At 47.6% G+C, this 15,103-nt stretch overlaps 1 protein-coding gene across 1 annotated transcript in view; it reads left to right on the plus strand.

The window, feature by feature from the left end:
* The first annotated feature begins 1 nt into the window (after position 1).
* Positions 2 to 15,103, plus strand: part of CFAP57 (cilia and flagella associated protein 57) — a 72,603-nt gene continuing 57,501 nt past the window's right edge. Inside the window, exons 1-3 of the mRNA XM_073593896.1 lie at positions 2 to 130; positions 4,005 to 4,188; positions 12,872 to 13,188. Of these exons, the coding sequence (XP_073449997.1) occupies positions 4,032 to 4,188; positions 12,872 to 13,188 (474 nt within the window). The 5' untranslated portion in view covers positions 2 to 130; positions 4,005 to 4,031. The remainder of the gene's footprint in view (positions 131 to 4,004; positions 4,189 to 12,871; positions 13,189 to 15,103) is intronic.

Genomic DNA, 15,103 nt, shown 5'->3' on the forward strand with positions numbered 1-15,103 from the left:
TGACAGGAGAGCACGTTGTCATGGCGACCCCCCCCCCACCAATTGTTTTCCTCCCGACATCCTCCGCGGTGTCAGCGTCCCGTCCCCATGGTAACCGGAGAACGGGAAAGGAGAACCGCACCGAGTCCGCGTGAGTGTCAGACTTCCACCTACCTACCTGTATATACCATCCCCCCACCCCTACCTACCTGTATATACCATCCCCCCACTCCTACCTACCTGTATACACCATCCCCCACTCCTACCTACCTGTATATACCATCCCCCCACCCCCACCTACCTGTATTTACCATCCCCCACTCCTACCTACCTGTATATACCATCCCCCCACCCCCACCTACCTGTATTTACCATCCCCCACTCCTACCTACCTGTATATACCATCCCCCCACTCCTACCTACCTGTATATACCATCCCCCACCCCTACCTACCTGTATACACCATCCCCCCACTCCTACCTACCTGTATATACCATCCCCCCACCCCCACCTACCTGTATTTACCATCCCCCACTCCTACCTACCTGTATATACCATCCCCCCACTCCTACCTACCTGTATATACCATCCCCCCACCCCCACCTACCTGTATACACCATCCCCCCACTCCTACCTACCTGTATACACCATCCCCCCACTCCTACCTACCTGTATATACCATCCCCCACCCCTACCTACCTGTATTTACCATCCCCCACCCCTACCTACCTGTATATACCATCCCCCCACCTACCTGTATATACCATCCCCCCACTCCTACCTACCTGTATTTACCATCCCCCACTCCTACCTACCTGTATACACCATCCCCCACTCCTACCTACCTGTATACACCATCCCCCCCACCCCTACCTACCTGTATATACCATCCCCCCACCCCTACCTACCTGTATATACCATCCCCCCACTCCTACCTACCTGTATACACCATCCCCCCACTCCTACCTACCTGTATACACCATCCCCCCACTCCTACCTACCTGTATTTACCATCCCCCACTCCTACCTACCTGTATATACCATCCCCCCACCCCTACCTACCTGTATATACCATCCCCCCACTCCTACCTACCTGTATACACCATCCCCCCACTCCTACCTACCTGTATTTACCATCCCCCACTCCTACCTACCTGTATATACCATCCCCCCACCCCTACCTACCTGTATATACCATCCCCCACTCCTACCTACCTGTATACACCATCCCCCCCACCCCTACCTACCTGTATATACCATCCCCCCACCCCTACCTACCTGTATATACCATCCCCCCACTCCTACCTACCTGTATACACCATCCCCCCACTCCTACCTACCTGTATACACCATCCCCCCACTCCTACCTACCTGTATTTACCATCCCCCACTCCTACCTACCTGTATATACCATCCCCCCACCCCTACCTACCTGTATACACCATCCCCCCACTCCTACCTACCTGTATATACCATCCCCCCACTCCTACCTACCTGTATACACCATCCCCCCACCCCTACCTACCTGTATATACCATCCCCCCACTCCTACCTACCTGTATATACCATCCCCCCACTCCTACCTACCTGTATACACCATCCCCCCACTCCTACCTACCTGTATATACCATCCCCCCACTCCTACCTACCTGTATATACCATCCCCCCACCCCTACCTACCTGTATACACCATCCCCCCACTCCTACCTACCTGTATACACCATCCCCCCACTCCTACCTACCTGTATACACCATCCCCCCACTCCTACCTACCTGTATACACCATCCCCCCACTCCTACCTACCTGTATTTACCATCCCCCCACTCCTACCTACCTGTATATACCATCCCCCCACTCCTACCTACCTGTATATACCATCCCCCCACTCCTACCTACCTGTATTTACCATCCCCCACTCCTACCTACCTGTATACACCATCCCCCCACTCCTACCTACCTGTATATACCATCCCCCACCCCTACCTACCTGTATTTACCATCCCCCACCCCTACCTACCTGTATATACCATCCCCCCACTCCTACCTACCTGTATTTACCATCCCCCACTCCTACCTACCTGTATACACCATCCCCCACTCCTACCTACCTGTATACACCATCCCCCCACTCCTACCTACCTGTATTTACCATCCCCCCCACCCCTACCTACCTGTATATACCATCCCCCCACCCCTACCTACCTGTATATACCATCCCCCCACTCCTACCTACCTGTATACACCATCCCCCCACTCCTACCTACCTGTATATACCATCCCCCCACTCCTACCTACCTGTATACACCATCCCCCCACTCCTACCTACCTGTATATACCATCCCCCACTCCTACCTACCTGTATATACCATCCCCCCACCCCTACCTACCTGTATACACCATCCCCCCACTCCTACCTACCTGTATTTACCATCCCCCACTCCTACCTACCTGTATATACCATCCCCCCACCCCTACCTACCTGTATACACCATCCCCCCACTCCTACCTACCTGTATATACCATCCCCCCACTCCTACCTACCTGTATACACCATCCCCCCACCCCTACCTACCTGTATACACCATCCCCCCACTCCCACCTACCTGTATATACCATCCCCCCACTCCTACCTACCTGTATATACCATCCCCCCACTCCTACCTACCTGTATACACCATCCCCCCACTCCTACCTACCTGTATATACCACCCCCCCACTCCTACCTACCTGTATATACCATCCCCCCACTCCTACCTACCTGTATATACCATCCCCCCACTCCTACCTACCTGTATATACCATCCCCCCACTCCTACCTACCTGTATACACCATCCCCCCACTCCTACCTACCTGTATATACCATCCCCCCACTCCTACCTACCTGTATATACCATCCCCCCACTCCTACCTACCTGTATATACCACCCCCCCACTACCTACCTGTATATACCATCCCCCCACTCCTACCTACCTGTATATACCATCCCCCCACTCCTACCTACCTGTATACACCATCCCCCCACTCCTACCTACCTGTATATACCATCCCCCCACTCCTACCTACCTGTATACACCATCCCCCCACTCCTACCTACCTGTATATACCACCCCCCCACTACCTACCTGTATACACCATCCCCCCACTCCTACCTACCTGTATACACCATCCCCCACCACTACCTACCTGTATATACCATCCCCCACTCCTACCTACCTGTATATACCATCCCCCCACTCCTACCTACCTGTATACACCATCCCCCCACTCCTACCTACCTGTATATACCATCCCCCCACTCCTACCTACCTGTATACACCATCCCCCCACTCCTACCTACCTGTATATACCACCCCCCCACTACCTACCTGTATATACCATCCCCCCACTCCTACCTACCTGTATATACCATCCCCCCACTCCTACCTACCTGTATACACCATCCCCCCACTCCTACCTACCTGTATATACCATCCCCCCACTCCTACCTACCTGTATACACCATCCCCCACCACTACCTACCTGTATATACCATCCCCCACTCCTACCTACCTGTATATACCATCCCCCCACTCCTACCTACCTGTATACACCATCCCCCCACTCCTACCTACCTGTATATACCACCCCCCCACTCCTACCTACCTGTATATACCATCCCCCCACCCCTACCTACCTGTATATACCATCCCCCCACTCCTACCTACCTGTATACACCATCCCCCCACTCCTACCTACCTGTATACACCATCCCCCCACTCCTACCTACCTGTATACACCATCCCCCACCACTACCTACCTGTATATACCATCCCCCCACTCCTACCTACCTGTATATAACCCCCACCTACCTGTATATAACCCCCACCTACCTGTGTATAACCTCCAGGGAAGCGTAATGTCTGGCTGTGTCCCCATCTCAGAGATTTCCTCTTTCACCTGGACAGGAAGTGAGGGGAAGTCTCTCCAATCACAGGGTGGAGACGTTTCCTGTTGATGGAATTGTGACGTTGTCTCATTCACAGATCCGGTGATTGGTCGGTTGGTGCGCCATGTCGGCGATCGTGGCTCAGTCACACTATATCTTCGGCCTTCGCTCTCAGGTCATCAATAACATCTGTTACTTCGATGAGCAGACCGTCATCTTCCCCTCCGGGAACAATTGCATCAAATACAATGTGGACCAGAAATGGCAGAAGTTCATTCCGGGTAAGATCCCAGAGAGATGCCTATAGATCCATCCACCAATAAGGAGACTGATCTTTCCTCTTTTATTAATGAGCGTGCCAAGCTGTCCAGATAGGGAGATAGGCTTGTCACAGTTAAAGCATCTATGAAGAGTTGCCAGCCAACGCGTTTCAGGGGTCATCCCTCTTCATCAGGGCCTCCTATGAAGCTGTAGTCGGACGAATACTCAGAGAAATTGTCATTCAATATTAATAGTTATTAGTCTTTAGAAAATTATACTATATTATTTCATAATAGAGAAAATCCATATTTAAGAGTTGAACTCCTGACTACTACAAGGATGGTATTCTTTAAAGTAGAAAAAAACCTTGACAAGAAATGAAATAAAACCCGGTACTGTCTGCCTGAAGTAAATAGCGTAAAACACGGGAAAACTTTGTACATGAATTAGGACAGGCTCATAGATACGGGTCTGCCTGTGTCTTAACTAATACTTTCAAATATACTTGTCAAAAGTATTGGGACGTTTGGTAATATACTGCAGGGCTCAAAATTTCAAGTCCTGAGCTACTAACCAGGGCTTAAAGTGACACTAAAGGTTTTTTTTTTTTTTTTTTTTTTAAATAAACATATCATACTTTCCTCCACTGTGCAGCTCGTTTTGCACAATGTGGCCCCGAACCTCTGGGGTCCCCCGGCGGCTTTCTCGGCTCCTCCCGCATCAAATATCCCCCTAGGAGAAGCGCTCTCCCGGGTGGTTACCTTGCGGGTGCGCTCCCGAGTCCAGCATTCGGCGTCCATAGTCGCCGAATGCAGGACTCTGCCCCTCCCCTCCGCCGCCCGCGTCATTGGGTTTGATTGACAGCAGCGTGAGCCAATGGCTCAGTCTATCCAATCAACAGCCAAGAACCCCGGGCAGAGAGACAGCGCATCCCAGTGAGACAAGTTCAAGGGTTCAGATAAGTAAAACGGGGGGGCTGGGGGGCCGGTCACTGACAGGTGTTTTATCACCTCAATGTATAGGATGCATTAAGGTGAAAATACACGAACGTTTACAACCTCTTTCACACTGAGGTGGTTTTCAGGCGTTTTAGCGCTAGAAATAGCGCCTGTAAAGTGCCTGAAAACTGCCTCCCATTCATTTCACTGTGACTTTTCACACTGGGGCGGTGCGCTTGCGGGACTTTAGGAAAAGTCCTGCAAGTAGCATCTTTGGGGCGCTGTAGACAGGGCTCCCAAAACACCCTGCCCATTGAAATTAATGGGCAGCGCTACCAAAGCGCCTGAAAAGCGATTCGGAAGCGCTGCAACACAGGGTTTTCAATCACTTCTTTAGGGTCAAAAGGGCCCCGCTAGCGGACGAAAAAGAGCCGCTAAAACGAGCGGCGCCTTACTGCTAACGCAGCCGCAGCCCCAGTGTGAAAGGAGTCTAAGGGTTACTCACCACCAGTTGCCCCACCCAACCCCTATCATGCGCCGCCCCTAAATATGCCCTCATAAATGATCTCATGAAATTACACTTAAATGTTTTATGCAGAATTAAGTTACAAAAATAAATATTAACAACATCCATTTTAACATGAACCATTCTGTGTCGGGTTCCAATATCAATCATGTGTTACCATTTTTCTTGTGGACTGCTTATGAACTATGAATTTATTATATATGTAAAATAAATGTTATCTAGCACTTTTTCAATGATAGGGACTGGAGTAACTATAGATATGTAGACAAAAATATGAACATAATATAATTTTTATTCAATATTTTGGCCCACCACGTACTTCTTTTAAAGTACCAATATTTTGCTTTTTGTCCAAATATTAACAACAACTTTATCAGTGCCCATCAGTGCTGCCTATTAGTGCCCATCAGTGCAGCCACATCAGTGCTCACCAGTGCAGCCTATCAGTGCCCATCAGCACAGCCTCACCGGTGCCCATCAATGCGGCCTGCCCTGTGCCCATCAATGCAGCCTGACCTGCGCCCATCAGTGCAGTCTGACCTGCGCCCATCAGTGCAGTCTGACCTGTGCCCATCAGTGCAGTCTGACCTGTGCCCATCAGTGCAGTCTGACCTGTGCCCATCAGTGCAGTCTGACCTGCACCCATCAATGCAGTCTGACCTGTGCCCATCAATGCAGTCTGACCTGCGCCCATCAATGTAGCCTGACCTGCGCCCATCAATGCAGTCTGACCTGCACCCATCAATGCAGTCTGACCTGTGCCCATCAATGCAGTCTGACCTGCGCCCATCAATGTAGCCTGACCTGCGCCCATCAATGCAGTCTGACCTGCGCCCATCAATGCAGTCTGACCTGTGCCCATCAGTGCAGTCTGACCTGCGCCTATCAATGCAGTCTGACCTGTGCCCATCAGTGCAGTCTGACCTGTGCCCATCAGTGCAGTCTGACCTGTGCCCATCAGTGCAGTCTGACCTGTGCCCATCAGTGCAGTCTGACCTGCGCCCATCAATGCAGTCTGACCTGCGCCCATCAATGCAGTCTGACCTGCGCCCATCAGTGCAGTCTGACCTGCGCCCATCAATGCAGTCTGACCTGCGCCCATCAATGCAGTCTGACCTGCGCCCATCAATGCAGCATGACTTGTGCCCATCAATGCAGTGTAACCAATGCCCATCAATACAGCCTCACCTGTGCAGAGGAAGAGGCAAGCTGGCCGGATCATCAGAGAGCGGGGAAGGCCCACTGTTATGCCCCGTACACACGGTCGGATTTTCCGATGGAAAATGTCCGATCGGAGCGTGTTGTCGGAAATTCCAACCGTGTGTGGGCTCCATCGGACATTTTCCATCGGATTTTCCAACACACAAAGTTGGAGAGCAGGAGATAAAATTTTCCGACAACAAAATTTGTCGGAAATTCCGATCGTGTGTACACAAATCCGACGGACAAAGTGCCACGCATGCTCAGAATAAATAAAGAGATGAAAGCTATTGGCCACTGCCCCGTTTATAGTCCCGACGTACGTGTTTTACGTCACCGCATTTAGAACGATCGGATTTTCCGACAACTTTGTGTGACCGTGTGTATGCAAGACAAGTTTGAGCCAACATCCGTCGGAAAAAATCCATGGATTTTGTTGTCGGAATGTCCGATCAATGTCCGACCGTGTGTACGCCCTATAACAGCTTTCATTTGAATTGTCCGGTGTTCCTGGAGCTCACCATCACACAGTCCCGCCTCCTGGCCTGGCGCCTTTGATGACCTCACACACCCCGGCATTGGACCGGTGTTCTGTCTATCAAAGGTGCTGGGCCAGGAGGTGGGACTGTGTGACGGTGAGCTCCAGGAACACCGGGCAATTCAAATGAAAGCTTACAGCCCCCCTCTCTGATGATCTGGCTGTCTCTCCTCTTCCCCTGGCTGGGAGAAAGGCTCCCATTTAACCCCGTCTCCCGGTGGTACTCGCCCCCCCCCCTCATCCCCCCCACCTCCGTGGTAGCCCCACACTCGCCAGCAATTATTTTCCGTTTGCACAATTTGAGAGGGCTAGTTGAAATTGAGGGTATATATAGTGCATATAAATACATACATATATTGATTAGGGTGTGCACCCCAAAGCTCAAACACGCATGGGCGTGTCCAAAGGGTGGGATAAATAACATGTACTCAGACTGGTCTGGAGTGGTAAGTGGGGTACCCCAAGGTTCTGTCTTGGGACAAATTCTATTAAATTTATTCATAAATGATATAGAGAACGGGATAAATAGCTCAATCTCAGTTTTTGCGGACCACACAAAAATAAGCAGGGCTTTAACTTCACATCAGGATATAGAAAGTTTACAGAAAGACCTGAACAGAATAATGGGGTGGGCAAATACATGGCAAATTAGGTTTAATGTAGAGAAATGTAAAATAATGTACTTTGTGGCAAAAAACATAAATGCAAACTACTCACTAGGGGTAGAATCTTCGGGGGAATCAAGGATGGAGAAAGATCTGGGGGTCCTAGTAGATGACAGGCTGAGTAATAGCGTACAATGTCAAGCTGCAGCTACCAAAGCCAGCAGAATTTTAGCATGCATACAAAAGGGGATATACTCCGGGGATGAAACTATAATCCTGCCACTTTATAAAACTGGTTCGGCCACATCTGGAGTATTCCGTCCAGTTCTGGTCACCAGTTCTCAGAAGGGATGTGCTGGAACTGGAGAGAGTCCAAAGAAGGGCAAAATCAATTACCGTATTTATCGGCGTATAACACGCACATTAATTTTAAGAGGGAAGTTTCAGGAAAAAAAATAAAATTTTAAATAAGGATAAAATAACGGTCAGTGTCCATCTGCAGTCTCACCATTGCCATCAATACAGCCTGATCAATGCCAATCTGCAGCCTCACAAGTGCCATTAATGCAACCTTATCAGTCCACATCAATGCAGCAGCCTCACCATTCAGTGCTGGCTATCAGTGCCGCCCATCACTGCTGTCCATCAGTGCCCATCAATGCTGTCCATCAATGTCCATCAGTACCGCCTATCCATGCCGCCTATCAGTACCCATCAGTGCCGCCTATCAGTGCTCATCAGCGCCACATATCAGTGCACCTAATCAGTGCCCATAATGCCACCTCATCAATTCCCACCAGTTCAGCCTATCAGTGCCCATCAGTGCTGCCTTATCAGCGCACATCAGTGAAGAAGAAAAATTACTTAGTTACAGTGATTAAATACCACCAAAAGAAATTTGCTCTATTTGTGTGAAGAAAATGATAAAAATTTTTATCTGGGTACAGTGTAGCATGACCGAGCAATTTTCATTCAAAGTGTGACAGCGCTGAAAGCTGAAAAATGGCCTGGGCAGGAAGGGGGTGTAAGTGCCCAGTAGCCAAGTGGTTAAACTGTGCAGGGGGGTTTTCACTGTCAGGGCGGTAAGGATGTGGAGCTCTCTTCCACAATTGGTGGTTTCAGCAGGGAGTATTGATATTTTTAAGAGACTCTTGGATGTGCATCTTAAAGAACACAACATACAGTACAGGGATATTGGAAATAATTATAGACAGTGATACACGTACACCTACGCAGGTTGAACTGGATGGACTATTCAACCTTACCTACTGTGTAACTATTTGCATATGTGTGTATATATGTATATATATGCGTACATACTTCAGTATTATTCCAGGAGTATATCAAGGTTTCACAGTTCTCTCTTTTTCTAATTTCTTGAATTATACATGATAATGTTGTCATTATATTAGCTAGAGCTTGTTTACAGCTAGAACCCATAAATGGGATAAAGAGGGATTTTACTATACTGTTTATGTATGCTTTATTTGATCATTTGTATGACTATTGTCCAATGTATATTACTTTGATTGAGATTTGTATGTAAATGTTTTAATGCTATACCTGATTGTTATATACCAGAATCAGCTGCCTTTAATTTTTCTGTTATTTGTATGGAAATTTCAATAAAAACTCTTTAATGGAAAAAAATAAAGTCAATAAATGCAAAAAACATTTTAAAATGTATTAAAACATAGACGTGTCAGTAGTGCAGTGGACGGTGTCAGTGGAGCAGTGGACGGTGTCAGTGGAGCAGTGGACGGTGTCAGCATAGCAGTGGACGGTGTCAGTAGGGCAGTGGACGGTGTCAGTAGGGCAGTGGACGGTGTCAGTAGGGCAGTGGACGGTGTCAGTAGAGCAGTGGACGGTGTCAGTAGAGCAGTGGACGGTGTCAGTAGGGCAGAGATTGGTGTCAGTAGGGCAGTGGACAGTGTCAGTAGGGCAGAGGACGGTGTCAGTAGGGCAGAGGACGGTGTCAGTAGAGCAGAGGACGGTGTCAGTAGGGTAGATGACGGTGTCGGTAGGGCAGTGGACGGTGTCAGTAGAGCAGTGGACGGTGTCAGTAGAGCAGTGGACGGTGTCAGTAGAGCAGTGGACGGTGTCAGCATAGCAGTGGATGTGTCAGTAGAGCAGAGGACAGAGTCAGTAGGGCAGTGGACAGTGTCAGTAGGGCAGAGCATGGTGTCAGTAGGGCAGTGGACGGTGTCAGTAGAGCAGAGGACGGTGTCAGTAGGGCAGAGGACGGTGTCAGTAGTGCAGAGGACGGTGTCAGTAGAGCAGAGGACGGTGTCAGTAGTGCAGAGGACGGTGTCAGTAGAGCAGAGGACGGTGTCAGTAGGGCAGAGGACGGTGTCAGTAGGGCAGAGATTGGTGTCAGTAGTGCAGAAGACGGTGTCAGTAGTGCAGAAGACGGTGTCAGTAAGGCAGTGGACGGTGTCAGTAGGGCATTGGACGGTGTCAGTAGGGCATTGGACGGTGTCAGTAGGGCAGTGGACGGTGTCAGTAGGGCAGTGGACAGTGTCAGTAGGGCAGTGGACGGTGTCAGTAGGGCATTGGACGGTGTCAGTAGGGCAGTGGACGGTGTCAGTAGGGCAGTGGTCGGTGTCAGTGGAGCAGAGGACGGTGTCAGTGGAGCAGAGGACGGTGTCAGTGGAGCAGAGGACGGTGTCAGTGGAGCAGTGGACGGTGTCAGTAGGGCAGAGGACGGTGTCAGTAGGGCAGTGGACAGTGTCAGTAGGGCAGAGGACGGTGTCAGTAGGGCAGAGGACGGTGTCAGTAGGGCAGAGGACGGTGTCAGTAGGGCAGAGGACGGTGTCAGTAGGGCAGAGGACTGTGTCAGTAGAGCAGTGGACGGTGTCCGTAGGGCAGAGATTGGTGTCAGTAGGGCAGTGGACAGTGTCAGTAGAGCAGTGGACGGTGTCCGTAGGGCAGAGATTGGTGTCAGTAGGGCAGAGGACGGTGTCAGTAGGGCAGAGGACGGTGTCAGTAGGGCAGAGGACGGTGTCAGTAGGGCAGAGGACGGTGTCAGTAGGGCAGAGGACGGTGTCAGTAGGGCAGAGGACGGTGTCAGTAGGGCAGAGGACGGTGTCAGTAGGGCAGAGGACGGTGTCAGTAGGGCAGAGGACGGTGTCAGTAGGGCAGAGGACTGTGTCAGTAGGGCAGAGGACTGTGTCAGTAGAGCAGTGGACGGTGTCCGTAGGGCAGAGATTGGTGTCAGTAGGGCAGTGGACAGTGTCAGTAGAGCAGTGGACGGTGTCCGTAGGGCAGAGATTGGTGTCAGTAGGGCAGAGGACGGTGTCAGTAGGGAAGAGGACGGTGTCAGTAGGGCAGAGGACGGTGTCAGTAGGGCAGAGGACTGTGTCAGTAGAGCAGTGGACGGTGTCCGTAGGGCAGAGATTGGTGTCAGTAGGGCAGTGGACAGTGTCAGTAGAGCAGTGGACGGTGTCCGTAGGGCAGAGATTGGTGTCAGTAGGGCAGAGGACGGTGTCAGTAGGGCAGAGGACGGTGTCAGTAGGGCAGAGGACGGTGTCAGTAGGGCAGAGGACGGTGTCAGTAGGGCAGAGGACGGTGTCAGTAGGGCAGAGGACGGTGTCAGTAGGGCAGAGGACGGTGTCCGTAGGGCAGAGATTGGTGTCAGTAGGGCAGAGATTGGTGTCAGTAGGGCAGAGGACGGTGTCAGTAGGGCAGAGGACGGTGTCAGTAGGGCAGAGGACGGTGTCAGTAGGGCAGAGGACGGTGTCAGTAGGGCAGAGGACTGTGTCAGTAGAGCAGTGGACGGTGTCCGTAGGGCAGAGATTGGTGTCAGTAGGGCAGTGGACGGTGTCCGTAGGGCAGAGATTGGTGTCAGTAGGGCAGAGGACGGTGTCAGTAGGGCAGAGGACGGTGTCAGTAGGGCAGAGGACGGTGTCAGTAGGGCAGAGGACGGTGTCAGTAGGGCAGAGGACGGTGTCAGTAGGGCAGAGGACGGTGTCAGTAGGGCAGAGGACGGTGTCGGCAGAGGACGGTGTCAGTAGTTTTTTATTTTTATTATTTTATTTTCGGATTATTTTTTACAATTTTTTTTTAAGATCCCCAGGCTCCTAAAGGCTTTGGTGAAATATCAGCAGGGGAAATCTGCACTGCATGGGATGATTAGGGTGTGCCCAGGCACACCTATCACACCCCCTGCGCACGCCTATGAAGACATTTAACAAATAGAGTGGGGTGAACTAAAGTTAATTTTCCCGTTGGAAGTTGAAGTTGGAAATATGTTAACGTTCTTGGGTTGGAGTAGTCTTATCAAAACAAGAAGAGTGAACCTATTGGGTGTCATATTGTCTGTAGACAAGGATTTTAACTGGGTAAAACTACAGACAAAAACTGTTTAAATCTTTTTTAATAAACATAAAGTATTCGTGGGAATGAATAAATTTGTCTGGTTGGTATGACAGGTTAGTTACAATGATGTAGGTCTTAGCAACCAATCATATCATACCTAATAATATGCTTGCATTGTAAGAAACAGTATAAATTAGACTTGTATGTTCCTATGCTTAGAACATGATCTTGTATGTTCCCAGCTGCATCACTAAAGGTCCTGTCTGGTCCAATACGTCATTATTCTACTTCATTATCAGTCACGGAATGCAGTGAATGTAACGTTTTTGGGAAAAGATTAAATCAATCGGTTTAGTTACAATTCAGAGTGGACCATTGTAGGCTCCTCTGTCAGTAATAAATGGTTGCTTCAACCTTCTAACCACCACTCTTGGACATCTTGGTCTATTTCTCCCCGAGTTCCACTATAGTAGGAATTGAAGTAGATTGAAGACTACGATCATCCTCTGACCCAGCTTTAGTTCCTGATGTTTCTTGTCCATATATATTATTATCCACTGACATTCCTTACACCCACAGGCTCGGAGAAGAGTCAGGGCATGCAGGCGCTGGCCATCAGCCCGAACCGCCGATACCTCGCCATGTCCGAGAAGGGCCCAGACAAGGCCACCATCACCATCTATGATCTGGCCTCCACGCCGTTCAAGAAGCGCAAAGTGTTGAGCGCACCGGACATTCTGTGCCAGGAGTTGGTCAGCATCGCCTTCTCCCCAGACTCCAAGTACCTGGTGGCTCTGTCGGGGTCTCCCGAATGGCAGATCATCTTCTGGATGTGGGAGAAGCAGAAAGTCATGGCTTCTGTGAGGGCGGACAGCCAAAATAGCCCCATTTACCAGGTAATATCAGGGCTGAACAGGCAGGACATGAATGCTGTGTGAGCTGGGGCCGCCGGGCCAATGGGTGGGCAGAAGGGCACAATAAAGGGCAGAACCATACCTCCCAACTTTTTGAGATGGGAATGAGGGACACCTATCAGCAAAAGCATGCAGGCATAGGACACACCCCTTACCACACCCCCTTAAAGGGCAATTTCCAAAAAAAAAAAAAAAACAAGATTGGTTAAACCCACAAGTGCTTTTTTACCACTACTATTCCTTTTATATTGGCTTTTGGAATTTGCAAATGCAGCAATTTAGAAATCAGATGAAGGTTTAGTGCTGGAAAACACTTTTTGATAGATAAAAAAACAATCTTCTGAAATTTTAATAGAAAAGAATAGAATACAAAGAAATATAATTTAAAAAACAATAGAATAGAAAGAATATAACCATTTCCCAAAATTAAAATAGAATCAATTTGAATAAAATAGAAAAGAATAGATTAGAATACAATAGAAATTAACAGAATAGTATAAAAAAACAACAATAGAATAGAAAAAAGAGTAAAACAAAAAGAATGTAATCATTTTCCTATTTTAATCTATTCTTTTCTATTCTGTTCAAATTCGAATTAGAATTTTGGGAAATGGTTATATTCTTTCTATTGTTTTTTTAATTATATTCTCTTTCTATTTGTTTATTATATTCGATTATTTTCTATCCTATTCTTTTTTATTCTATTCTATTTTAAGCTTTTCTATTTAAAATTTGAATAATTGGTTCTATTTGTCCCCTTAAAGGAGAATTTACAAAAAAAACAAGATTGGTTAAACCCCCAAGTGCTTTTTTACCACTACTTTTCCTTTATATTGGCTTTTGGAGTTTACAAATGCAGCAATTTAAAATCAGATGAAAGGTTTCGCGTTGGAAAACACTTTTTGAATGATAAAAAGTGCATTTTATATACATCTATATAGATCAGACCAAAATGAGGGACAAATGAGAAGGAATGACGGACAGAGGGACATTGCTCCAAATCACGGACAATCCCTTGAAATCCTGGACAGTTGGGAGCTATGGCAGAACATACAATCTATGGTGGTAAAGCAGTTCACAGCTCATGGGGGATGTGCTCTTTTTCTTTTGCCTTGGGTGCCTTGTCCATCACAGATCAGCCAATCTGAGCACCACAAACTGAACACTCTCTATTAAATTCACTTTTAATTAGACATGTGCACTGCAGAAAAAAATTGTTTTATTTTTTCTTTTAATTCTTTTTTTTTTTTTGGGTCAGTCGTTATGATCACAATACGAAAATAGGAAAGAAAATACGAAAATTATAAATAATAACTAACTATTAAATTATAGGTATTGGAATTTCCTTTCAAATTTGGCTGTTTGTGAACGTAACAAATACGAATTTATCCAAAGTTACGAATTATCCGAAATAACGAATGCCGTATATAATCAAATAGAACAGATCGAATTAATAAAAAATAATAATAATAAATTTTTTTTAAATTATTATTATTATTGCTATTTTTTATTACTATTAATTCATTACGTTTCATTCATTTAGATGCGGCATTCGTTATTTTGGATAATTTGTAACTTTGGATAAATTCGTATTCGTTACGTTCACTAACAGCCAAATTTGAAAGGAAATTCCAATACCTATCATTTAATAGTTAGTTATTATTTCAGATTTTCGAATTTTTGGGATTTCGAATTTTACTAATTTTTGAATATTCGTATATTCTGAAAAATTAGTTAAACAGGTTTCCGTTTGTTCAGATGTTTCCGAATTAAATAATTTGTTGAATTTCATTAATGAAACGAATTTGGAACGAAACAAATTGCACATGTGTACTTTTAATATCTACTTGCTGACCACGCCTTTTATGGAACTTTTTGTTTACAAGTTTTAATCAGT

Source organism: Aquarana catesbeiana, linkage group LG07 (assembly GCF_042186555.1).
Source record: "Aquarana catesbeiana isolate 2022-GZ linkage group LG07, ASM4218655v1, whole genome shotgun sequence".
Lineage (NCBI taxonomy): Eukaryota > Metazoa > Chordata > Amphibia > Anura > Ranidae > Aquarana > Aquarana catesbeiana.